This window comes from Nuphar pumila, chromosome 16, assembly GCF_984573655.1.
Source record: "Nuphar pumila chromosome 16, dmNupPumi1.hap1.1, whole genome shotgun sequence".
In the NCBI taxonomy this organism is placed as follows: domain Eukaryota; kingdom Viridiplantae; phylum Streptophyta; class Magnoliopsida; order Nymphaeales; family Nymphaeaceae; genus Nuphar; species Nuphar pumila.
In genome coordinates, this window is record NC_143264.1 from 77291352 (window position 1) to 77315868 (window position 24517).

General features: G+C 40.9%; 1 protein-coding gene across 2 annotated transcripts in view; it reads left to right on the plus strand.

Annotated features, from left to right (window-relative positions):
- The first annotated feature begins 713 nt into the window (after positions 1–713).
- LOC149813711 (pleiotropic drug resistance protein 3-like) overlaps positions 714–24517 on the plus strand; it is a 29721-nt gene continuing 5917 nt past the window's right edge. The window contains exons 1-16 of one of the 2 annotated variants that reach the window (XM_089990880.1): positions 714–1113; positions 1305–1428; positions 4447–4532; positions 16827–16911; positions 17003–17162; positions 17247–17323; positions 17473–17526; positions 18056–18146; positions 18780–19081; positions 19787–20065; positions 20599–20912; positions 21372–21532; positions 22762–22865; positions 22952–23105; positions 24105–24209; positions 24288–24370. In XM_089990880.1, the coding sequence (XP_089847006.1) occupies positions 740–1113; positions 1305–1428; positions 4447–4532; positions 16827–16911; positions 17003–17162; positions 17247–17323; positions 17473–17526; positions 18056–18146; positions 18780–19081; positions 19787–20065; positions 20599–20912; positions 21372–21532; positions 22762–22865; positions 22952–23105; positions 24105–24209; positions 24288–24370 (2553 nt within the window). In that variant the 5' untranslated portion in view covers positions 714–739. Of the gene's footprint in view, positions 1114–1304; positions 1429–3517; positions 3651–4446; positions 4533–16826; positions 16912–17002; positions 17163–17246; positions 17324–17472; positions 17527–18055; positions 18147–18779; positions 19082–19786; positions 20066–20598; positions 20913–21371; positions 21533–22761; positions 22866–22951; positions 23106–24104; positions 24210–24287; positions 24371–24517 lie in introns of those variants that run through there. The other variant, XM_089990881.1, reaches the window with a different exon arrangement.

Genomic DNA, 24517 nt, shown 5'->3' on the forward strand with positions numbered 1-24517 from the left:
AACAAAAACAGCCTCACGTTTTCCATGGTGGATATTGACCTGAGGTCTCTATTTGACTTTTTCTCGAATTTTTTAACATATATTTGGAACTCACAAACGTGAGGTCCATATTTGAAAATAGGGGCAAAAGGTTAGCCCTTAAATGAAATTTTCAATTAATAAAACTATAAAATTAGGGCTTCAAGGTTGAATGCCATCAAGTGAAGAAGATCCAAATCTTAGCATATCTATTCCCTACATCCATAATAATTGCATTTTTTAAATGACTTGTCGACCGCCAAGTCGTTATCTTGATGCAAAAATTACCCAAATGAATATCTTGAGGACTTTCATACTTTTTTTATATATTTTCTCCAGTTCCTATCTGAAGCCACATGATCTTATCAACTCGTGGCCAACTTCTTAAATTTAATCAAAACTAAACTCTTTTCAGAGGGGTAATGTTTGCAACCCAAGTGGGTAAGAAACACCCCAAGGAACCATATAATGAACGGCCAAGGAATCATATGTATTTTTTGGTTTTTCAAGTTTTCATTTGACTTTAAACCTTGAATAGATATTATGCAACTTGTAACAACTGATTAATAAAAAATTAGTAGCATCTTCCAAAACTTAACCATGTGATTTGTCTAGATGATTATGATATGTATGACTACATGCCTTAACTCTGGCAAACTGGGATAACAGCTATATAATTCTACTCCAAAGTTTCTTCCCTGCAGATTTGAAACCCCAGAAAATGGCCCAACTGGCCGCCACAGACGATATCGAAACTCTGCGTGCCGAATTGGCAGAGACCGACCGGAGTTTGAGATCATCTTTCAGGAGGTTTTCCAGCTTTAGAAGCGATTCCAATGTGAACTCTGCAAGTGGAGCTGAGGAAGATGAGGAGCTGTATTGGGCAGCCATTGAGAGGTTGCCGACTTTTGACAGGTTAAGAACATCAGTTCTTCACGTCGATAATGGCGATCATGGAGATGGCAAAGGGAATAGAGTGGTGGATGTTACAGATCTTGGAGCTATTGAGAGACGCCTCTTCATTGAGAAGTTGATTAAGGATATAGAGGAGGATAACAGAAGGCTATTATGGAAGCTGAGGCAAAGATTAGACAAGTATGTGAACTCTTACTAGTGTTCATGAATACGTATTCCTCTCTAATGTCCTAGAAATGCTTGTATATCTAGACCTTATGGAGAACAAGATTCTGATACAAAATTATATTGATCCTGTGTTTGGTGATCATGTTTTTTGATGTTGGTCCTCTTAAAAGGGTAGTTTTTTATACTCTTTCGGATTCTTGCAGGGTAGGTGTGAAGCTACCAACTGTAGAAGTGAGGTATAAGAATCTCTGTGTGGATGCCAAATGTGAAGTTGTTGATGGGAAGCCTCTACCAACACTGTGGAATGTAGCCAAAAGCATGGCAACTGTAAGTTAAGATAGAGTCTTCTTCCTAAGAGTAAATATGACTTGTAGGTAAGAGCATGAAGCCAAAAGCATTGTATATGTAACTTAGGTTTCACTCATCTGGTTGATTAGTGAATGTCACCAAGTTAACTGAACATCACGAGTTCGAAACCTACGGGTGTACGTTTCTGTCCACGAGATTGTAACTTAATGTACTCCCTGAAGCATAGTTACCAGAAGGGCTTCCCTAAGGGAGAAGAAGTGCCACTCTTACCCCGCGCTTTCATTTGGGGGAAGCACACTTCTCAATCAGCCTCCTAATTCACTTTCCTCGCGCTTTTATTTTGTTTCTCTTTCGCTTCACACTTGCTTCCCCTTCATTTTTCCCTCACTTCCCCTTTGTTTTTTGTATTTCTCATATTATTGTTTATTTTTTTTTCGCTTCCCCATTGCTTCCTACTCACTTCCCTACGCTTCCCACTAATTTCCCCTTCGTTTCCTTTTTCGCTTACATACTTTTTCACAATTGCTTCCAAAACAAAACCCGACTTCACTCTTCATACTACTTTTTAACACAGCCTTCTCTGCTTCTGCTTCTGCTTCACTTCCCCTATCCACTTCGCTTCTATGCTATGATGGTTCAGTATTCAACTCTTCTGCTGAGATGGCAATTTGTTACACCATCTCAAAAACAGGGAAGTGATTGCCATTTTTTCAAATGCTTAATTAAGATTCAGGGTCCTTGCTGTATAAGCATTGAAATTCAAAACTTACTCAATCTTCATGTGCATCCAGAATCTCCCCATGTGTCCGTCCCGTATTTGAAAAATAGGAAATCTCTCTTGAAATCGAGTATGCAATATTATTTTTGAAGCTATGCCACAAATACCGGGGATTGTTTTTAGCACCCCCAAAAAAATGAAAAGTTCAAAACATTGCTTGTTTTTGAATAAACTAGAGTATATCAGTCTTTTAATTTTATTATATTTTATGTTAGTTTTCTTTTTCTATATATTTTCTCAAGAAAATTTTGGCATATTTTGTCAAAGAAAATAAATTCATCACTATTTTTTTTAAGTGTTACAAAAAATATAAGTTTACATCTAAATGTTTCTCTCAAATTAAAGAGATTTTTTCAAGATATTTTAAAAAACGCAGAGTTTCATTTTTTTTGGTTTTCAAAACTTTATTGAGAAAAATCCCGTTATAGTCTGCTATACAAAATAAGGTATTGTTCTGTTTTTTTTTAAAGAGAGAGCTGGGGTTAGGCAGACCCTACCAGCTATGCAACCATATACCATTGGGATTCGAACTTGCAACGTCCCAACAAAAGATGGCGTGCACTAATTGCTCATGCCAGATAAGCGGAGCCCCCATTGGTAAAATAGGGTATTTTTCACCAAGTCAAAATGCAAATTTAATTGGCAAAGTTGTCTGATCATGCCGAGTTGTGGGTGGGATTATCTTGATTTGTTGGAAAGATGGCATAATTCTTTATCCTCAAAAACAATGACCACAATACCAACGGGGTCTCCATTTGTCTGGTAGGAGCAGCTAGTGCACTTAACCTTGTGTTGGGACGTTGCAGGTTCAAAACCCAACGGTATAGTTGTATAACTGGTAAGAGTCTGCCTTAACCCAGCTAAAAAATTTGACCACAACAATATTATTATGTTGTTACTATAATCATTGTTATTTCTAATAAATAGTTAGCCAAGCCTCGTCTAAAAGTTCAGCACAGACACCATCAAGCTGAAGGGACGTCACTAGTTTGAAACCCACTGCATCCCTTGTCACAAGATGATCTGGTGGACTGTGGACCTTAAGGTCTTTCACCAACCAGAGGTTTGCCAATTTGCTGTTAGTGATAGGAGTCTTTTCCTTGGCCTACCCAATCGACAAATGTTTAGCACAAGAAAAAAAAAAGGAAAAACAGAAGTTTCCTCCCTTAAGAGTGCGTTTGATAGCCCTGATAATTTATCAATAATAAAAACATCCAAGAAAAGTTTTTCTAGATGAATTTAATGATAGAAAAGTCATTTTTCTGTGTTTGACAGTCAAAAAGAAAAAAAAATGAAAAAATAATGTCATGTTTGATAGTGCACGAGAGGCCGAGGGAAAGGAAAACCCAGAGGGACAGGGCATAGAGGGAGAAGAAGAAGAAGAATGAAAGAAAGAAAGGAAGAGGACGAAGAGAAATAACTCAGATGGAGGAGATGCCGGCGATGATCAATGCTTTGGAAGGTTACATTTTTTGGAATAATTTTTTTAAGGGAAAAAAGTCGCATGGGGGGAGTTGCAACTCCCCCTCTCCCCCCCAAGGACTAATTAGGCACACACACACACACACATATATATATATATATATATATATATATATATATATATATATATATATATATATATATATATATATATATATATATATATATATATATATATATATGAGTAATGCTGAGGTGCCTTAGTTTATTTGATATGAATGGATCATGTTTTTTGGACATAAAAATAGGATTTTTTAAGTAATGAAATTTTGATATATTGTGAGCCTATAATCATATGATTTAAAAATTATTTTCTACTAAACAATGGTTATAGATCATATCTATTGGGTCTGATGAGCAAAAAAAAGTTTAAGAATTTTGAAGATCTAAAGTTTTTATTAGTTGGGTATATATATATATAGATAGATAGATACACACACGGTGCTATTGAAGACACCAATTATATGAAACTATTCTTCTGAAAATTATAGATTTTAGATTTTTTTTTAAATTAAATCTTATAGATGTGATCTTTCTTTTAGTTTGTTTTACAAAGCCTTGGTTTGGCAGTTTGTTTAAGTGATTTGACTTTTTTCTTTTTTCTTTTTTGAAATTTGACTTTTTCCTTTTTAACAAATCACATCATTAACTAAGAGTTCGTCACACTATGCTTTAAATAATGTGAACATGATGCCATTAGAGAAAGTTTTTTTTTTTTTTAAGGTTAGAATTGGGAAGACAAAAATACCAACCGGGTGAGTTCATTTGATTTTCAGGGGCTGGTGAGACTGCCAGGATTGAAGTCGCGTACAGCAAATATTAACATCATCAAGGACGTCAGCGGAATCATCAAGCCATCCAGGTAACAATAATAATAAATAAACAAAGAGGCCGTGACACGTGGAGAAGTAGAGAGCGGATCAGGTCCTCCAAGGATCGAGCCATGGATGGGAAAACCGTCCAAGGCACCGGAATGCCGTCCATCATGGAATTGAACGGCACCCAATTGGTTTTTACTTGGACAAGCCCCACAAATTTTTTTTTTTGACGTCGTTCACTTTCTAGATGGACGGCATCAAACGACAGACAAACGGAAATACAAACATATAATAAGATTACAACGTATGAATAAGAAAGAAAATTGAAATTGAAATTGAAACCCACTTGCATGTATTTCGCGATACGTTGGACGCTTGTTCTGTCCAAGGCTCCTTGGACCTGATCCCCTGCCGGAGAAGTATGGGCTTCCATGCATTTCTGTGGAAGCTCCTAAATTTTCATAACACATACAACAACTAGAAAAGACTTGGATTGGGTTGGGGCTGATTTGCCTTGTTGTAATTGGGTTGATCTGCTCCAATCTTGGCCCAACATGATGTCTACCCTTAAGCTCAACCTGTTAACTTTGGCTCCAAAGTCCAATCCACAACTAGAACCAAGTCAACCAAATTTTAACCCTACAGCACAAGGGCGTATCTACCCCTGTTGGACCTTAAGCTTGAGACCTCAAACACTGTAGTACATATAAAGGTACACTTAGGAGTGCAAGCGGATCTGGCAAACCTAATTCAAGGCCAAGAACATAATCAATTAGACCCAACCCAAGCTTATTTTAGTAGACTCATGGCCAGATCATAGTTACCAGGAAGCGAAAAGGATATGGAAAGTGATACATAAAGCAAAAGCAGGCAAGCGAATGAGCAGAAACAATTGAAGTAGGTGGTTGGCGTGGTCCTCATTGAGAAACCAAGAGATAAGATCAGGTCAGAGGCATCTTGGATGCCGTCCATCTATGTAATGAATGGCAACCCAAAGGCCATGGTTGGATAGTTTATTCTCAAATAGGTCCCACAAAAATTTCAGAGCCATTCAGGCTGCAGACGAACGACATCTAAAGCACAAAAAATGAATGGCTGGACAAAAAAAATGACGGTGTTTGGGTTCTGTCATCTCAAACATGGCATCTAAAGCACCTCTGACCATAATCTTACTGATATGGTCTCTTATTTATATATATATATATATATATATATATATATATATATATATATATATATATATATATATATTATTTTTTGAAAAGAGGCTATTTTGTTTGTGTTGTTTCTATAGTAGAGCCCAAGAAAATGAATGGGGCTCCGCGTACTCTTGTAGTTGTGCTTGCTTGCTATCGAAGTAGGTTATATGTTCTCCCCCAGAACACGCAGGTGCGTGTTCTTGGGTCTGAATAAGCACCACGTATGTAAGCACGAGGGGCTCATTTCCTCATGTGTGTCAGCATCACTTAGCATCGAAGTCTGGTGCGTTTGCAAAGACTTAAGTACCCTTTCCCTCATTAGCGTCATAAAATGATGTTTCGAATAAAGGACAAAAATGTCCTCATTCCAAAAAGGGTTAAAATCATCATCGTTTTCATCCTAAGGAGTAAACTCCTTTATTTTAACAGGAGCTCCTCGCAATATATCGCCCTAAATGTTCTAGATCACCCTTTTACGATGCATCATCTGCTGTAATATGAGCTCCAATTTATGACACACCCTTTGTCGTCCTCTGCTGTCATCAGATCACCCTTTGTTATTGTCTGTTTATGAGAAATAGTTGAACTATCAGAAAAATCAATATTATGTTTATTGTTCATCATAATACGAGGGTGCAAACGTCGAACTGAGTAGACAGAGAATAATGATTTACAACAGAGATAATAATGATAATGCCAAACTGAATAGAGTAGCAATTTATAATAGAAATCAAATAAGAGAGTAACAATTTACAGTAGAAATCAAATCAAAGAGTTGCGATTTACAATAAAAATCAGATAAGAGAGTAGCGATTTAAAGTAGAAATCAAATCAGAGAGTAACGATTTACAATAGAAATCAGATAAGAGAGTAACGATTTACAGTAGAAACCAGATAAGAGAGTAACGATTTATAGTAGAAATCAAATCAGAGAGTAGCAATTTACAGTAGAAATCAGATAAGAGAGTAACAATTTGTAGTAGAAATCAATTCAGAGAGTAACGATTTATAGTAGAAATCAGATAAAAGAGTAGCGATTTACAATAGAAATCAAATCAGAGAATAACGATTTACAGTTAGCGATAATTATAAAATCTCATTTGTACTGTAAATCACTATTCTCTGATTTGATTTCTACTGAAAATCGCTACTCTTTGATTTGATTTCTACTGAAAATCACTACACTTTGATTTGATTTCTACTGTAAATCGCTACTCTCTTATCTGATTTTTATTGTAAATCGCTACTCTTATATCTGATTTTTATTGTAAATTGCTACTCTCTGATTTGATTTCTACTGTAAATCGCTACTCTCTGATTTGATTTCTACTGTAAATCATTTTTTTCAACAGAGAGAATAAAAAAAACCCATGGTCGCTCAAAGAGAAATCTTATTGCTCTTTTCAACAGTTACAAGAGAGAAAGAAAACAAAGAATTTATACAAGGCAAGGGCGACAACCCTAAACCTAAACAAGTTGGGTCTGATCCATAAGAAATTGAGTCTCAAACATAAGCCCCAAAAAAAAATCTTTCAGGGGGTGTTGCCCCCCTGGACCGCTGACCGCGCAGAAGGACTCACACCGGGGGAGCATCCGAACCCCCCCCCCCTTCCTGCAAGAGCAAAAACTTTGAATCAGGCTCCACAACTCACTAGACAGGAACAAGAAGGCATACATGTGTTGTAACACAAACTAAAAACAAAGGCGAAACATGCAAATCTATTTACGGGGAGCGGGAGGACATTTTCATCCAACACATATCTATCTTATCAAAGGACATTTTCGTCAAAAGCATATCTACCTTTTTTATATGTTATTTTATTATAAAGTCATCGCGAGCAACATTGACATATGAATTATTGCGGGTTCCAAGATATTCCTCCGTACACACAAGAACACACAAATTTGGACCACCCTTCTGCTTGCTATGCATTGAAACGAACTTGTCTGCCCAGAGAAACCACGTGATTGTGCAGTCACAGGCGACCATGAAAATTCAATACAAAGATCTTTTTTTGCTTTATAATTTTTTTTTTTTTAAATTTTACGCTTACTATAAAAGATATTTGAGGCCCAAAGGGGTTTGGCGTAGTGGGATGGAGCCTAGGCCGCTAAGCAGGTGGTCTAGGTTTATATTAATGGGCATCACCACTTGCGCAAGCCGAAGAGTGATGACTCCCTCGGGTGCAAGGGTAAACGGAGCGGTAGGTCTTTGATCTCGGGGAAGGTTTCTTCTTGTAAATATAAAAGAAGAAAAGATATTTGAGGTCTCATTTCTTTAGAGAAATTATCAAACGTAGACATAAGGTTAAGTTGATGGATAAGGTGCATGTGAATTGCCTTCTTAAGAGTGTGTTTGAAAGCCTGCAATTAGGGTTGCAAACGGGTCGGGTTTGGGTTCGGGTTCAGGAAGGCATTTTTGTAAATTTTGGCTGTTTTGAACCCAATTCCATCCGACTCTCCAAAACCTGACCTGTTTGCATCCCTACCTGGAATCTCATATCTTGTATCGAATCATAGATGTTGCTCACCCCAAAACTGGAGGTAAACAAACACTGGTTTTGGTGACCTAAGAAAAAGATGTGAGATTTATGTCAGTAATAATTCACGGAGTGATTGGATCCTATAAACTGGGTTTATTGATATCTTTCTTCTTCTTCTTTTTGGTAAATTTTTCTGTATGAATCTATTCTGCAAGCTTGATTTTGTAGGAATAAGCTCTTGTGTTGTCCGATAATGACAACTGAGTAGATATTTTATAACGTAAAATATCAACGGCTCAACAAAATACAGAAAATGCGAGTCAGGTTAGACTTGATTTGGACCCCAACCTGTTGCTAAGTTTGCTATCCCAGTTCTGGATCAAAACAGACCCGACCATTATGTTCCGGATCCAACCCGGATGACAATATGATGATAACATCCCAATTCCGAAAGTAGCATCAGGTCTGATTTTGACCCCGGGTCTGGACCCGATCCATTCGCACCGCTTAATTTAGCGTCTCTCTCTCTCTCTCGGTCGATCGCGTCCTATTTTTTAATTAGGGAACATTACATAATTCTCCTCCTCTTTCCCTCCAAATTACGATAAATGCCATGCGGGTATGCTTTTGGGAAACCCCTCCCATGGAAAACGATCTTCCTCAAAACCCTAGCCGGCTAGCCCTAAAACCCTGAATCCTAACGCCGGAGCAGACCGGAAATTCCATCGCACGGTAATCTCCGGCGAAGCCGAGATGGAGATGTCTGAGAGAAGCCGTCGTGGTCTAGGCGTTTCATCGTGCGGGCATCTGCAACGATCTGGCGGCCTTCGGAGAGCGTCCTCCGTCAGAGTTCTTGGGAATGCAGGAAGACGACGAAGGAGAAGGGTAATGAGGCAGTGGGAAGGACGATAGGGATGCACCGGATTTCCGAATCGATGAAATTTCGGGGATTTTTTCATTTCCTTGGGACATCGAGCTCGAGGAACGGGAAAGAATAGTGCCTAACGGCGCTCTGAAATTGAAGGCACGAATAGTTGGTGCTGGAGATCGTGAGGGTAATGCGGGGTTTCTGGCATTCTGACAGGAACTCCACCGGAAGATCACCGGAATCCGGAGGCGCGATGCCGGTTATGGAAACTCCGTCCGAAGATCGATGGAAAGGAACTTGCCGGAGAAAGTCGGAGACCCTTTTCTTCTGGATCTGTTATTTGCTTTAAATCATAAGGGCAAAAATGTCATTTATCGACAAGTGACGTAGACGGCTGTTTCGCTGACGTATGTTGTTTGTGGGAGCCCGTGGACTTGGATGGGCCTGAAGCCAGTTGAATGGCTTAGTGACATGGCCAATCACATGATAGCATTGACCATTGCATTGCATTGCATGAGGCCAAAAGCTATATACTGCAGGCCTCACATGAAATGCTGTCATGTGATAACTTGCTCGGCCTCAATCAGCCAAAAATATGATCACTAACAGAATGTGACCAAACCAGATCTAGAATTATTGGATCCAGACTGATTCAAAATCGGGGTGGGCCGCCCTCCAACTGATGCGGTCCCTATCATAGTTGACCTGAATCCGAATCTCAATTTTTAGCTGTAAGTCTAATTCCAAAATCTATAATAGGTTGGGTGAAGTTGACTTGAATCTGGATCTGAATTTCATGTGTTACTGTCAAATCCAGTAACAATACCTTGGAGAAACTCATATTTAATGTTTATGAAACTGAAAATGGTTCGGATTTGACGTAGATTCAAAACACAAAATCTTAATTCTAGTCAAGTCCGAATCCAGAAAGAGTCGGGCCACATAGAAGGAATTTCACTTGAAAGTATATTTCGGTTAGATTTTAAGATTTATTAGAAATCGGCCGTCCTTACGAAAACCTTATCGTTCGGCATCTCTCTCCATGAGCAGCAGCCACCAGCCGACAACCCCAACTCCGCTCCATTTTCTGTTTGCTGCTGACCCCAACTCGGCGACGCCCGACATCCACCATGCCTGAGCTGCCTCCCTCGGCTCACGATGTCTTGTTCTTCCCCTGATTTTTTTCCACTGACGATGCACCACCATTGCCTCCATTTCGGCGACCCCACTGTTTTCCTTTTCTTCTCAAACCCAAGTCGATCCTCTCGATGGGAGCTCGTGTTTGCTTGAGCCGTGTAGCCACACATCCAGCCGCTTCAGCCTTCCTCCAGTTTTGGGTTTGGCGAGCAGCGCGGTGCCTATTGCTGCATAACCCGTGGGAGCCACGGTTTCGTTTTTCTCTCTTCTCTCCGGTGCCTAAGGGAAGGCCGATGCTGCCATTCTGAGCCCAGGAACCGCCGACGTTTGCCTCCAGTGGTTTTCCAGTTTCGTCGAACGCTGCAGGCTCGAACGGAGGTTGCCCTATCTTGTGCTGCGTTGGTTGGTCGTGCCGATCACCACCGGAGCCCCCGACCCTCGCAGGTGTGCCTCTATCTTGTTTATTTCCTTTTTCAGAGTTTCGTAGGCTCCTTCATCGGTGCCTTTCGTCTTTCGGTTATGCGCCCCTCGTCTAGCCATTTTTGGGGACTTGCTCCGGATCTCCCATTGAGGGTCAACCAGCGAGCCCTACATTTCATCAAGGAAGTAGTGAACGACTGGGGTGCAGCTTTTGTGCTTCGCCGATGGGGATTGGATGTCGTCTTGCCTTTCAGACTCAATCGTTGGTTCTTCTCTAAGCTTTCGGAGTCCCTCCGATCATGCCTAGATGTGGGCTCTCTTCGTATTTCAGACATTAGGTTTTTCCTGCGAGCTATTAGACGGGAGCCTCTCGAAGCGTGCTCTGTTAAGGCTTTGCTTGTTTCTCCTTTCTTCATTCGTGAGCTTCCAGAATGGGTTGCTGATCGAGGATGGAAGCAGGTCTCATCTACTTGGCAAAGCTCCTTCCATACTATTCGTTATAGATCTCAGTTGAGTCGTGCCAGGCCGGGGGATTGGTGGTGTGCTAATTGTTTTTCTTTGAATTTCCATAAACATTGTGATTGTCATAAGTGCGGCTTATCTTTTCTCTCTCGTCGGCACCCAGTCTGGAAGCGAAGACGATCTAACCCCTCTCATTCTCATTCATCGGGGATGAATCTAGTCTCTAAAGATTTTTCTGGGGTGGTGCGTCATCCGGCAAATCGGAATCCTGTACGGCCTTCCCAAAAATTATGCTTCTCGCCATGGGTGCAGATTGACAATCTCCACAACCCGGCGATTTCATTCAATGCTGTCAAGATTGGGTCTATCTGGGTCCCAGTCGAGCTGCAGTACTTTGGGCTATCTATTCCGTCTATTGCTCCATCTATGTTAGACTCTTCGCCAGCTTTTGATGGCATCTCCCAACCTTTGCAAGTTCTGTCAGGGGTGGGCCCCAAAAAAATTGGGTCTGCCATCAATGCTTCATCTCTTGGAGATTTGCCGCTCACTATTTATAATGCTCAGAGCTCGACGTCTGATTCTTTTAGTGCTAATTCTCGTGGCGGACTGATGGCGCGGTTGGGTAGGTATGCTCGTGGGAAGCAGAGAAATTTTTTGCCATCCTCGTCATCACGAGCTTTGTCTAGGGTGAGCCCACAAATATTTGACCATGATAGCAATGCTTTCTCTAATGGAGTTCAGTCGTCAGCTTTTTCTCAAGCTCGGGGCCTGGTATCTACTTCTCTTTGTACCAATTGCCATTTCAGCTTGGAGGCGCGGTTGGGCAGGCTTGCGCGTGATGAACAAAGGACGAATTTGCTATCGTCCCTTATTATTTTTCCCTCCAGACGCTATGACTATCTGGTTATCAATCTTATTGCGTTTAATGTTAGAACCAACATGGCAATCAGATGCATGGTGCTTGGCTCCTCGGTTCCTCGTCCTTTCCCTGTATCGCATTATGTCTCTGAGGTTTTTTCTTCTACCAAATCTTTTGGTATTCCGCCAGACGCGGTCTCCTTCATTAGTCCAGCACAGGGTCAGCAACATCCTAGTCCACAACCCCTGGGTGTCACAGTTGTCGATGCAGCTAAGTTGCTGGATATCTCTCTCTCATCTTCACAGCTGCAAGCGATAGCTGTTGATATGGATTCTACGATTTCAGATATTTCTGCGATTATTGGGGACTCTCTCTGCAACTCTGGTGGAGCAGATTGCGAGCAGTTGGGCATTTTCGATGGTCACTTGAGGTCGTCTGTCAGTGCTGGTGGTCAGCGAAGAAGAAGGAGGCCTTCGTTAATTGTTTCGGCTACCGATGCTAGGTCCCCAAGAAGGTCATCTCGGTGCCACCAACCACGGGTTTTTCCAGATTTTGTTCCATGAAGACTGTTTGTTGGAATGTTAGGGGCTTAAATTGTCCCACTAAACGCCTGTTTCTGGCTAATTGGGTTAGGGAGCAAAAGCCCGACCTTCTTGCTTTATGTGAAACTAAAATGGAGGTCATCTCGCTCGTGGTCGTTTCTAGCATCTGGCAGGAAGCTGACTATTTCTATAAGCCAGCGGTAAATCATGCAGGCGGTATCCTTATCTTGGGAAAGCAGTCTTTAAATTTATCACAGCTGGATGTGGGTCTTTTCTCTTTGTCTGTTGCTTTCAATTTGCAGGCAGTTGATAGAAGAGTAGTGATTTCTGTTGTTTATGGTCCTAATCTCGCCGCCATGAGGCCCGCTTTTTGGGATGATTTGGATAGGGTTGTCGTTTCCAGCGCGGATTGTCACCATCTTATGGGGGATTTCAATTGTTTGTTATCTATCCATGACTCTAATAACCTCGTAATTCCCAATCCCTCTATGCGAGGTTTCCAAGACTTTGTTCACCATCATTTTCTCTACCCTATTCCTTTAACTGGGGAGCGCTTCTCTTGGTCGAATATGCGGTCCCGTCCGTGCTGTAGGGTCCTTGATAGGGTCTTTGTCACACCTAATTTATTGGACCTCATTCCCGACGTTAAGTGTGTGTTGTTTGCTCCCTCTATCTCGGATCATGGGCAGATCATCACTCATTGGGGAGATGGCTTTCAACCCACTAGGAGCTTTGCGTTTGAAGAATGGTGGCTTTAAGAGCCAGATTTTCTCACGGTTGTTACTAATTCTTGGAACAAAACTGTTGATGTGCATTGGGCCGCGCTACGTGTTCAAAATAAGCTTTCTCGTCTAGCTAAGGATATCAAAGCTTGGCTTCATAGTCGTAAGGCCAGGTCCTTAGAATTAACCATGCTCTTGAAAAACTGGAGGATCAAAGAGGAAATTTGTTGGAAGCAAAGGTCTAGGGTGAAATGGCTTGCGGCTGGTGATGGCAACACTAAATTTTTTCACTCATATGCTTCTCATCGTCATAGGAGGAAGGTTGTTCCTTCTATCTCCATTGAGGGTGTTTCTTATCTCAATCAGCACGTTAATCCGGCAGTCTCGCTATACTTTAAGGACTTATATTCTGCTTCGTTAACTGTGGAGGGTGTCTTTGGTAATTTCCTAGTTGGCTCAATTCAGCTTGAGCAAGCCAGATATATGCAAAGAAGGTTCTCTCAAGATGAGATTTTTTCGGCCATTAAGGATCTGTCCGGTTGGAAAGCGCCTGGCATTGACGGGTTTCATGTCGACTTTTTTAGAATCTTTTGGGACTGTGTTAAATCAGACGTGGTGAGTATGTTCGATGAGTTTCATCGTAACTCCAGACTGCCTTATCATTTGCATGTTGCTATTATTTCGCTCATTCCGAAAGATGATGAGGCCAATGATATTTCTCGATTCCGACCTATCTCAGTTATGAGTGCTCTCTATCGGATGTTTGCCAAAGTTTTGGCGAATAGGTTGAAATCGGTGGCTAACCAGATTTTTTCAGACTCTCAGTTTGCCTTTATCCGTAATAAGAGGGTCTAGCACTCGTTCATCATGGCGTCCGAGGTGGTCCATTCCTTGCAGCATAGCGGTCAACCTTACTTTGTCCTTAAATTAGACTTTCATAAAGCTTTTGACTCTGTGCATTGGCCATTCTTATTTCAAATGTTAGCAAATTTCGGTATTGGTCGTCGTTTTTCTGGTTGGGTGAGAGAGCTGGTCTCAAATGCCCAGGCCATGTTAAATATCAATGGTATTAGAGGAGACCGGTTCAAGCTTGGGCGGGGTCTGCGGCAAGGGTGCCCCCTATCACCTTTGTTGTTCAATGCAGTTGCTGAGGGTCTTGTGGTCTTGCTAAAGTGGGCTGTTGTATCGGGTTTCATTGATCCTTTGCAGGTTTCCGACTTCCCGGGTCATATTCTTACTTATGTTGATGATATGATCATTTTTTGTCGTGCAAATGTTCAACATATGCTCAGGTTCAAGCTTATCATTCAGTTCTTTCTCTCCATGTCTGGGCTTTCTCTAAATGAGACCAAATGCTCTATTACCATGTTCAATGTTAATGCCAATATGCTTGCAGCTGGAAAGAGAATTTTTAATTGCACTACTTCTGACTTGCCTATTATGTACCTTGGCTTGCCGTTACAAGTGAAGCCTCTATCTTCAGCGGCTTGGGCTCCGACGCTTCAAAAAGTGAAGCGCAAATTGCTTTCGTGGCAGTCGTCTTATCTCTCTAGCACTGGACGTCTAACCTTAGTCAGACATGTTCTTTCAACTATTCCAGAATTTTTCATGTCTCTGTTTGTGATGCCTGTGGGAGTAGAGAAGCAGCTGACGCGCTTGCTGGCAGGCTTTCTTTGGTCTGGGTGTAAACTCACAGGTAAGCGTCACTTGATTGGTTGGCGTTCGGTGGTTCTACCTCGGCGTATGGGTGGTTTAGGCATCCCGGTGCCCAGACTGCGAAGCATTGTTCTTGTCGCCAAGCAATGTTGGTTGGCCCACCAACCGGATAACCCTTGTGCTAGTTTTCTTCTTGCTAAATATGGGGATCCAACTCTTATTCCGGTTCGTCTGGGAACCCGAGGTTTGGCGCTCTCGCACTTGCGTAAATCGTGGTTGAGGGCTTTAGCCTGCTTTAGAGACCATTTTGAGGTCTCCGAAAATTTTGGTCAGTGGCTGCAGTGGGCGTTGGCACCAAGCGGAGAGTTTCTCACCAAAAAAGTCTATAGATCGTTGCTACCGCCAGGGGCTGATTGGTTGCCCGAGGATGTGCTTTGGGCGAAGGGTCCTTCCCCCCGTTCGCGAGTCCTGGCTTGGTTAATTTTGCACGATAGGATCCAGACCCACAGTAATTTAAAGAAGTGGGGCATTCAACTCCCGAGTTGGTGCGTGCTTTGTCAAGTTGCAGAAGAATCTACGTTTCACTTGTTCTGGTCTTGCCCAATATTTATGGAAATCTTTAGTAGGACCTGGAGGCATCCGGAAGTATTTGTTAAGGAGGAGTCCTTTGCGCTAGATCTGATCTTGGGTCTGGTTTGTATTAGGCGCAGCAAGAGGTGGAGGTTCATCTGGCTGACGTGGTTGCTTACCTCTTGGTGGTTTGTTTGGATGGCGCGTAACGATGCTCATTTTCGTCATATTCGAGTTAACATTCAAAACCTGGTGCATAAAATTTTGGTAGATGTTTATGCGATCTTGCGTATGCATCTTAGTGATCTTCCACTCCCTCCTGCTGATGCTACCTATCCTTTGTCACAATCTGGGCACGCGGCTATGGCGTGAGCCCATTTTATCTGTCTAATGTTCTTTTCTCTTGTGCTCTCTTTATTTGTTTTGGCTTTTGTTCTTGTTCGGTTCATCGGTTCAACATTTTGTTGATCTTCATGAGTGGTAATGTTGAATTACTTTCGGCTCTCTCTCTCTCTCTCTCTCTATATATATATATATATATATATATATATATATATATATAGGGGTAACATCGAACCCCCTTTAGTCGGACAAAAATCGAAAGCCCTCAAAGCTTGCAAGTGTATTTAAAAAAGCCTTTAGCGGCGGTCTTTGACTGATATGCACCTGACATTTTTGTTGAGAAAATACAGAATTTTTCTATGTATCACACGAATTTTCAGAGAACGAGATTTGTGACATAAGGATTGAATCTTAGCAAGTTTTGACATTGTTGGATTTTCACAATTAGACAGCTTTCAAAATAACTTATGAGATGCCACCTATGGTCCAAAACCAATAAAACATACTGTTTTGCAAAATATTCAGCAATATCCAGACTTGTTAGGCCATGGTTCACACTGCTGCATTTAGTATCCTGACCCCGAGTGTGAGTGATAGCCGCACGCGGTGACTCCCACTCCCCTAGGTGGTGGTTGCCATAGGTGAAGACAGGCAACCCTTGTGGTGTGAAAGGGTGCAACACTTGGCAACCCTTGATCCCACTTATCCAATATATCTCGATAAGTTGGTGCATCATCATCATTATTAGTATTATATGTTGAGAGATCTTATTGTGGCATTGAAACATCATATTTTATAGTGGATCAATCCCGTCCAAGAGCCAGATAGTCCGTAGGATGTGTTTGGCATATTTTGATTTTTACCTGCTTAGTTGAATTGATAAATTTCAATGCTAAGTGAAAAATTATCTAAAACGAAACTAATTTTAATATAATCGTAGAAAGAACAAGTTTTCATGCACAGAACAAAGCAAATTTTCATGAACAACATATTAGCCAAGAATATCAGGACATAGCTTATCTGTTTTCTTATTTGCTTGGAGAGAGAGAGAGATTTATACCTTCATTTTTATGTGCAGGCTGACACTTCTGCTTGGCCCACCCGGATGTGGAAAGACTACCTTGCTGCTTGCACTTGCAGGAAAATTAGATAAATCTCTGCAGGTCTTTCTTCATTTCATTGTCTCTGTTCATTTCATAACTGCTTACTCTGGACCCACTTGTATTTGACTAGAAGATGTTGGTCTTATTGTAGTCGAGTGGTGAGATTTTCTACAACGGGTATAGGCTAAATGAGTTTGTCCCTCAAAGGACATCAGCTTATATAAGCCAATATGACCTTCACATTCCTGAGATGACAGTGAGGGAAACCCTTGATTTCTCAGCTAGATGCCAGGGTGTGGGAAAGAAACCTGGTAAATGCATCATTTCCCTATAAAATTCAGAACTAGTTAAATGTGGAATCTACTAAGAAATGACCAATGCCTTTGAATATGAAGAGATGATGATGGAACTTAGCCAAAAGGAGAAACAAGCTGGAATTATGCCAGATCATGATATAGACATATATATGAAGGTAAAATTTTTCCATAATCTCTCTCTCTCTCTATCTCTCTCGGCTATTATCACTTCTCTATCTGCGTTTAATTTAGCTTAAATTATTTCTACGTCTTTTTCTTTTTTCCTGCCATTTCTGATTGATGACCATGAGATTGATCCTGGCAGGCTACATCAATAGAGGGATTGAAGAGAAGTCTACAAACAGACTACGTTTTGAAGGTCTCTTCCTAACTTAAACTGAAGCTTAGATATGTTCATAATTTGTCATTTCATCATATTCCCTTTACAGCTATCATCACGACAAAAGGATTGAGATCTGGTGAAATAACTTGAGATTCTGAACCAAAGTCAAAGTGTAGTCACAGGGACTCTGAACCTGGTGACTAGATTTTCTGAACGGTGTAAATAAAACCTTTGACCAAGGTTTTTCTTTCAAGCGAGTCCAGGTGTCATGTAAGTGTTCCCATGTTTGACAACAGACCCTGTTTGAAAGCAAAGGTCTGTATGACTATGTCTAATCCTTGGGAGTTTATGAATCACAGGGATCTTGGTTTAATTAATTGATTAATATCGCTGCATATGGTTTGGGATCTCCCTCTGCCCAGGTTGTTTTTCTTGGTGTAGGACATGGGTTTTATGGAATTTTATTGGATCCGACAACTGCATGGACTCCAGTTGAATCATAAGGCCTATTTGTGTGTGATCAATGCCGTGACTTTGAAACTGATGATTAATTTTAATCGCTCAGATCCTTGGGTTAGACATATGCTCTGATACCATTGTAGGTGATGCAATGAGAAGAGGCATCTCAGGTGGACAAAAGAAAAGGTTAACTACAGGTAAAAATGATCCCTGATTATATTTTGACTATGTTTCTGCCTCAATTGTCATTGTGAATTTGCTTGTTTCATTTCAAATCTAACTTTTGAACTGTGGCTGAATCCTGTATTGGTACATAGTTGCATATTCTTGGCTTGGTTTCTTTTTCATTGTCCAGTCCAACCGTTCAACTTGCTCGAGTTCATAAGGGTCAAATCCTAAATCGCGTAGGTTCCTACTGATTCTCATCAACTCCAGCTTAACCCTACCCTTTTGTGGACTCTGCTCTGCTGGACTTGGTAAACTTAGTCAACTGAATGAAACCTAATACACAAATAACTCATTATCTGTATGGCGCTTTTCAGTGCCTTGAGAATTGTTGATGTTATCTAACTTTCAGTTTCATCTGGTTTCAACCAGAGGTAGGTTCCATGTCAAATCTGTATTGACTTGGACTTGGTCAATTTTGATGGACATGGTATCTGGGTAAATGTACCTATGCGACTAACCAATGAGGTCCAACTTGATCCTCTCTGAGCCTACTCCGTTCCAATTTTCATGGGATTATATATCATCTTGTACAATCATTTGGCTGTTTTAGTGGACTTGGGAATTATTTACCAATTATGAATTTTGCCTCATCTATTTACCAGGAGAGATGATTGTGGGGCCCACAAAGACACTATTCATGGATGAGATATCAACTGGATTAGATAGCTCGACCACATTTCAGATAGTCACATGCCTTCAACAATTTGTACACATAACAGATGCCACAGTGTTGATCTCTCTGCTTCAACCAGCACCAGAGACATTCGACCTCTTTGATGATGTCACGTTGATGGCAGAAGGCAAGATTGTTTATCATGGTCCTCGTATTCATGCCCTTCAGTTCTTTGAGGATTGTGGTTTCAAGTGCCCAGAAAGAAAGGGTGCGGCTGATTTCCTCCAAGAGGCATGTATTAGGATCATCTCTTTCCAACCAACAACCTCTCTCCTCAAGAATATCCACATAAATAATGTCTTTTTTTCTTTGTGTTTCCACCATAGCTTGTCAATACCAAGGATATTAAAGTAATTTACAAAGGTAAAAAGACATTTATTAGTTGTACTTGAGAATACAAGGGTATTCTTACTAAAATTCTTTTGCTCTTAGTAGTGATAATTAACACATGAAACTGTAATATGTTACTTCTAAGCTCTGTAGTGAGCTTGCTAATGTCCAAAGCATGTCAGGGATGTTAGCTAGTTTACCAACCCTTTTGCCCTACCAATTTTGAAATGACATGATGGTCCGCTCATTCATTGTCACCATCCCATGTAAGTACTTCTGCAAAAGAAAAACACATTTACTAGTTGAATGTCATCTTTTGATGCAAATGAATTATAATTTACTAAGATGCCCTTAGTGGTGACTATTTTATGAAAAGCTATTTTGGTATTCTATGGTAAACAGATTTCATGAACCTCTTGCTATCCAGTAAAGTCTGCCCATACTGAAAATAAGAATGCAGAGGCGTGCCCAAACACACACACAAACGAACACCCCCACTCTTCCCACAAACCAAATTTCCTTTTCTCATCATGTACCGAATTCATTTCTTTGCTTATCTTCAGTCAGTGATGATACTAACTGGCAGCTTTTGTGGAACACATCTAGGTAATATCTAGAAAGGATCAAGCACAGTATTGGTACCGAACAGAGCCATATGATTATGTATCTGTAGATCAGTTTGTGGAGAAATTCAAAGCATCAGATGTTGGTCAGAAGCTATCACAAGAACTTCTAGAACCATTTAATCAGTCCCAAAGCCATAAAGATGCAGTGTCCTTCAGCATTTACACCCTAAGCAAATGGGAACTTTTGAAGGCATGCATGAGCAGGGAGATGCTCTTGGTCAGGAGAAACTCATTCGTCTATATCTTCAAAACCGTTCAGGTATGTGGGTGCAGTTGTTCTTTTGATCATACTGATAATGACCAAGGGTTGTAAGATGGGTCTCTGTCCGTTAGCACATCTTAGCCACTTAGGCTGGAGATGTGTGTCTTGTGGTGACCCTACTGTACCTACCTGGCTGAATTCATATGGCCTAGCATTTGGGGAACAACTCAGAGCAAGGCTGATTCTTATTAGCTTGACGTATGTCAACCATGATCTCCTGCAGAACTCAAGCCATTTGGGTCTCTTAGCTGTTTGAAGCGGTGCGGAAACATAAGTTTCTTCGATTTTGCGAGATCACATGAATTCAGTGAACCGTTCTGTTTATCTGCTGACCAAAAACTCAGACTGACCTGGTAGTAACAACATTTTGGTTCAAGTTGACTTCGAATTCAAGTGACTTGTTCCTGACTGCGGAGCTAAACTAACTTTAACATGGAATATGGCACAATGTGAGCCATTCTCCAAGAAAGGTTTATGAGTTAAACTTTGGAAAACATTGTGATTGTGCTTTTCCTTTTGCTTTGGTGCAGCTTTCTATTGTAGCATTTATCTCCATGACTGTATATTTGCGCACAAAGATGCATGTCAGCTTGATGGGTGCAAACTACTATCTTGGTTCATTGTTTTATGCTCTTATCATACTCATGGTCAACGGTTTTCCAGAGTTGGGAATGACAGTTTCCAGGCTTCCTGTGTTCCATAAACAAAGAGACTTTTACTTCTATCCTGCTTGGGCATATACCCTGACTGCAGCTGTATGGAAGATCCCTCATTCGCTCATCGAGTCTTTCATCTGGACAGGCTTTACCTACTATGTGATTGGATACAGTCCTGAGATAGGAAGGTACTTAATGTCTCCTCCCATATTTGGACAAGTTATATTAGACCCAAGGAGCCAACATCGTACTATCTCGTGTTTGGTTTGTCAGCCGGCCCATCTCAATAGTGCCCTTTGTGATCAACATGGGCAGCAGTGGAGGCTGCTTCCCATTCAATTGCTACCAGCATTGAGCAGGAGTGCATCAGTTCTAATATAGTTTGAATGACCTGAACCAGGCTCAAACCACTTAGTGACCTTTTTGCCACTGCGAAATCAGCCTATTCTTCCAATTTTCAACCAACTCCTAAAATCTTTCTGAATCTGATTGCAAAGTCTCTATTTCTGTTTCTGGAGAGTCGTGGATTTGGTGGAATCGCACCAACTTGATCCGGGCTGACTATATCAGGCCAAGGTGTTTTGAACCTATGGGTTTATAATCTTACTGCTGTTGTGTATTTATTTGTCTTGTAATCTGTGATGCAGGTTTTTCCGTCAGTTCCTTCTTCTCTTTGGCTTGCATCAGATGGCAGCATCTCTCTTCCGTTTTCTTGCCTCTGTAACCCAGACAATGGCTGCTGCGTTCATGTCAGGCATTTTTACTCTGCTAGCAATCCTACTATTTGGAGGCTTCGTTATTCCACGACGTAAGGATTGTATTTCACCCTATTTCTTTAACTCTCCATAATGGATCCAAAGATTGTAAAATACAAGAGCTAGACTGGGCAAAGCATTGATTACAATCATCACGAAACATTGAAACATGAAGAGGCACATAGTTAGGTGGAACCATGGACACAGATGAGCTCGCCTGAGTTGCTGTTATATGTAGTTTTTCACATGGATGTGAGCTGAGACAGTTGGAACCATCAATATTTCATGAATTAGCTTGGCTTTGAATTTATAGATCAACAAATAGTTTGGTTCATCACGTTATTCTTAACTATTCAAATTGAGTCGCTGGTGGGGATGGATATCAGGCTGGGTACCTGATTTTGGGTTCTGGCGTGCTTATCCAGTGTTGGCTGAGCTTTGGGCCCTTTGGGGGGGATTGGCCGAGCCTGATATGTAGTCAGCAGTCACACTGTGCTCCGGCTTGGTGCAAAATCTTTTATGGCGAGACCTGGCCTGGCTCAACATTTTTGGGCCTGATCTGCAGAACCAGGCCTAGGCAAAGCCTGAGAAATATTTGGCTGGGCCCAGTAGGGCCTGGGGTTTCCCCCAATGCATGACAGGCCGTTGTCTGGCCCATGGACACACTACAAACAAGTTCCAAGTTTTGTGTTCAGCAGACTCCAATGATGCTCATGTCTTATTAATCACAGCCATAGTCGCCAATATTGGTAAAAGGTTTTCTTGAAAAATTTAAATGAGTTGTTTTCTTGTGAAAAATCATGGGGATTTTTTTATAAAGATTTATAAGAAATGAAAAATATTTGAAAATGACACAATATTGTGAGAATATTTTTTATTTTGATCTTTTAAATTTACCATATAATATTTCGGAGTTTTTTTTAATGTCTGAAAAAACCTTTAAAATTCAATAATTTGGCCACCAATATTGAATACACATAAATCATAATATTTGACGACTGCATTAAACTAAGTCAACCCAAGTAAATCTTCAATACTCATATTTAAGATCGAGTGAGGTGAAACTGACAATATCCTAGGTTGATTGTTCAATTCTGTGAACTTTTCCATGCAACTAGATTCATACTTTGCCATCTTAGCAGAGTTACCAAGTTGCTAAGGCCTACTGTCATATTCATGCCCAATCTGAGTTGTGCCAAGTCGCCTGAGTCTTGGGTCAGTGCAGCAAGTCTTCAAAGAGTGCTCAACCAAATGACATTATGTTTATGTTTTTTGTATACAGCTTCCATGCCAGTTTGGTTGAAATGGGGATTTTGGATATCTCCACTGACCTATGCACAGATAGGAATTTCTGGAAATGAATTCCTTGCTCCAAGATGGAGAGAGGTAAGATTTTAATGCATTCAGTTATCAGATTCTGTGCTTGTCTTTTTCAAGGTAAGGCTGATAAGGTTTTTTTTTTTTCCTCACAGATTTCCTCTGGAAACACCAGCATAGGGCATCAAGTTTTGACAAGCAGAGGACTTGATTTCCCTGGATACTTTTATTGGATATCTGTGGCAGCGCTTTTTGGCTTCACCATACTTTTCAATATTGGATTCACTCTAGCCTTAACATACGTGAAGTGTAAGCTAAATTTCCTTGCCTTTACATCTAGTAAATTGGATTATGTTTGGGTGTCATCTCAACAAGGTCCAATCATTAATCGGATCAGACAAGGACATAATTAAACTAGTGGCTGAAATTTGATTGTTTAATGGAAATGATAGAAAGTATGAGTCCTTGGCAACTGGGAACTAATGCAAACAAGTGCCTGGCATGGGCTGACCAGATATTGTCCTTGTGAAGTTACGGACATTTATTAGCCCAATCATCTGTTGCAATGTTCACAATGACTTGACCTCGTGCTATGTTGGTTTCAGTCATCAAATCATGTAAGCCTCAATCTGCCCTGTAATGGAGCCAAAACAGGCACATTAGAAGTTCCCAAGAATGTAGGTCAGGTAACTTACCTGGATATGGAAGGCAATCTGAACATTAATTGAGATTTAGTGACCCAGTCTAAGCTAACCATGACACTATCTGCCAACATGGTGCTGTGTAATTAGGAAGACTCCACAATAACTTGGGAGGCCGTAGACCAAGTTTCCCTTGGATGCAGTAACTCTTAACTTCCCTCTACCAAGTTTGTCATTAACCTTCTTTCTGATAGTCAAGCTTAGGGATTGCCCAATTGGATTCCAACCTGAGATTCCCCACTTAAGATATGTGTCTCTAATCAGTCATCTATCCTATTGAATCCAAGTCTTTCATGTACTATAACTTACGGACCCAACTCTCGTTGACTCTGACTTGCCTTTAAAATTAGATGTAGGCCTGAGCTGATGTACCAACTGAATTTCAAAGTTTATTCTGAATTGCACAGGACCAATGTGGGATCTGTCTGGGCACAGCCTGGGTCATCTTGGAAGTGAGGTCCAAGATTTGAAATTATATCCCATTGTTCAAACATTAATTGTGTGGCATGTAGAAACTTGGAAAATGCAGATTATGGGTTCACTTACATCTATTTCTGAAGGGCAGAAAATGGTTTTTTATCGCTGATCAATAGAACTGCATGTCCAGCTGCTGGTGGGGCACGTGCTATTGTCTCCAAGGAAAAGCTCTCTAAACTACAGGGAAAGGAAGAGGGCAGTCAGGATAATAACAATGAAGAACACAAGAAAACTGGTGAGAATTGATTGTCTCAATAAAAAGCACTTTACTATTGATTCTTCAATCAAGTCAATTTTATGTAGTCTGTAACAGACTTCACAAGAGGAATGGTGTTGCCCTTTGAGCCATTATCAGTAGTATTTCAGGAGGTACAGTATTTTGTTGATACTCCTCAGGTAATCTCAATCAAGCCAGTCACTAGTCATTTTCCCTATAGTTAATATGGCTTAAAAAACTCGGAAACCAGATGACTCAATTTGAGCATTGGCAAAGTCTCCCTGGCCAGTGAAGTTTATTCGCTGATTCTGTGCAGCACCAAACTG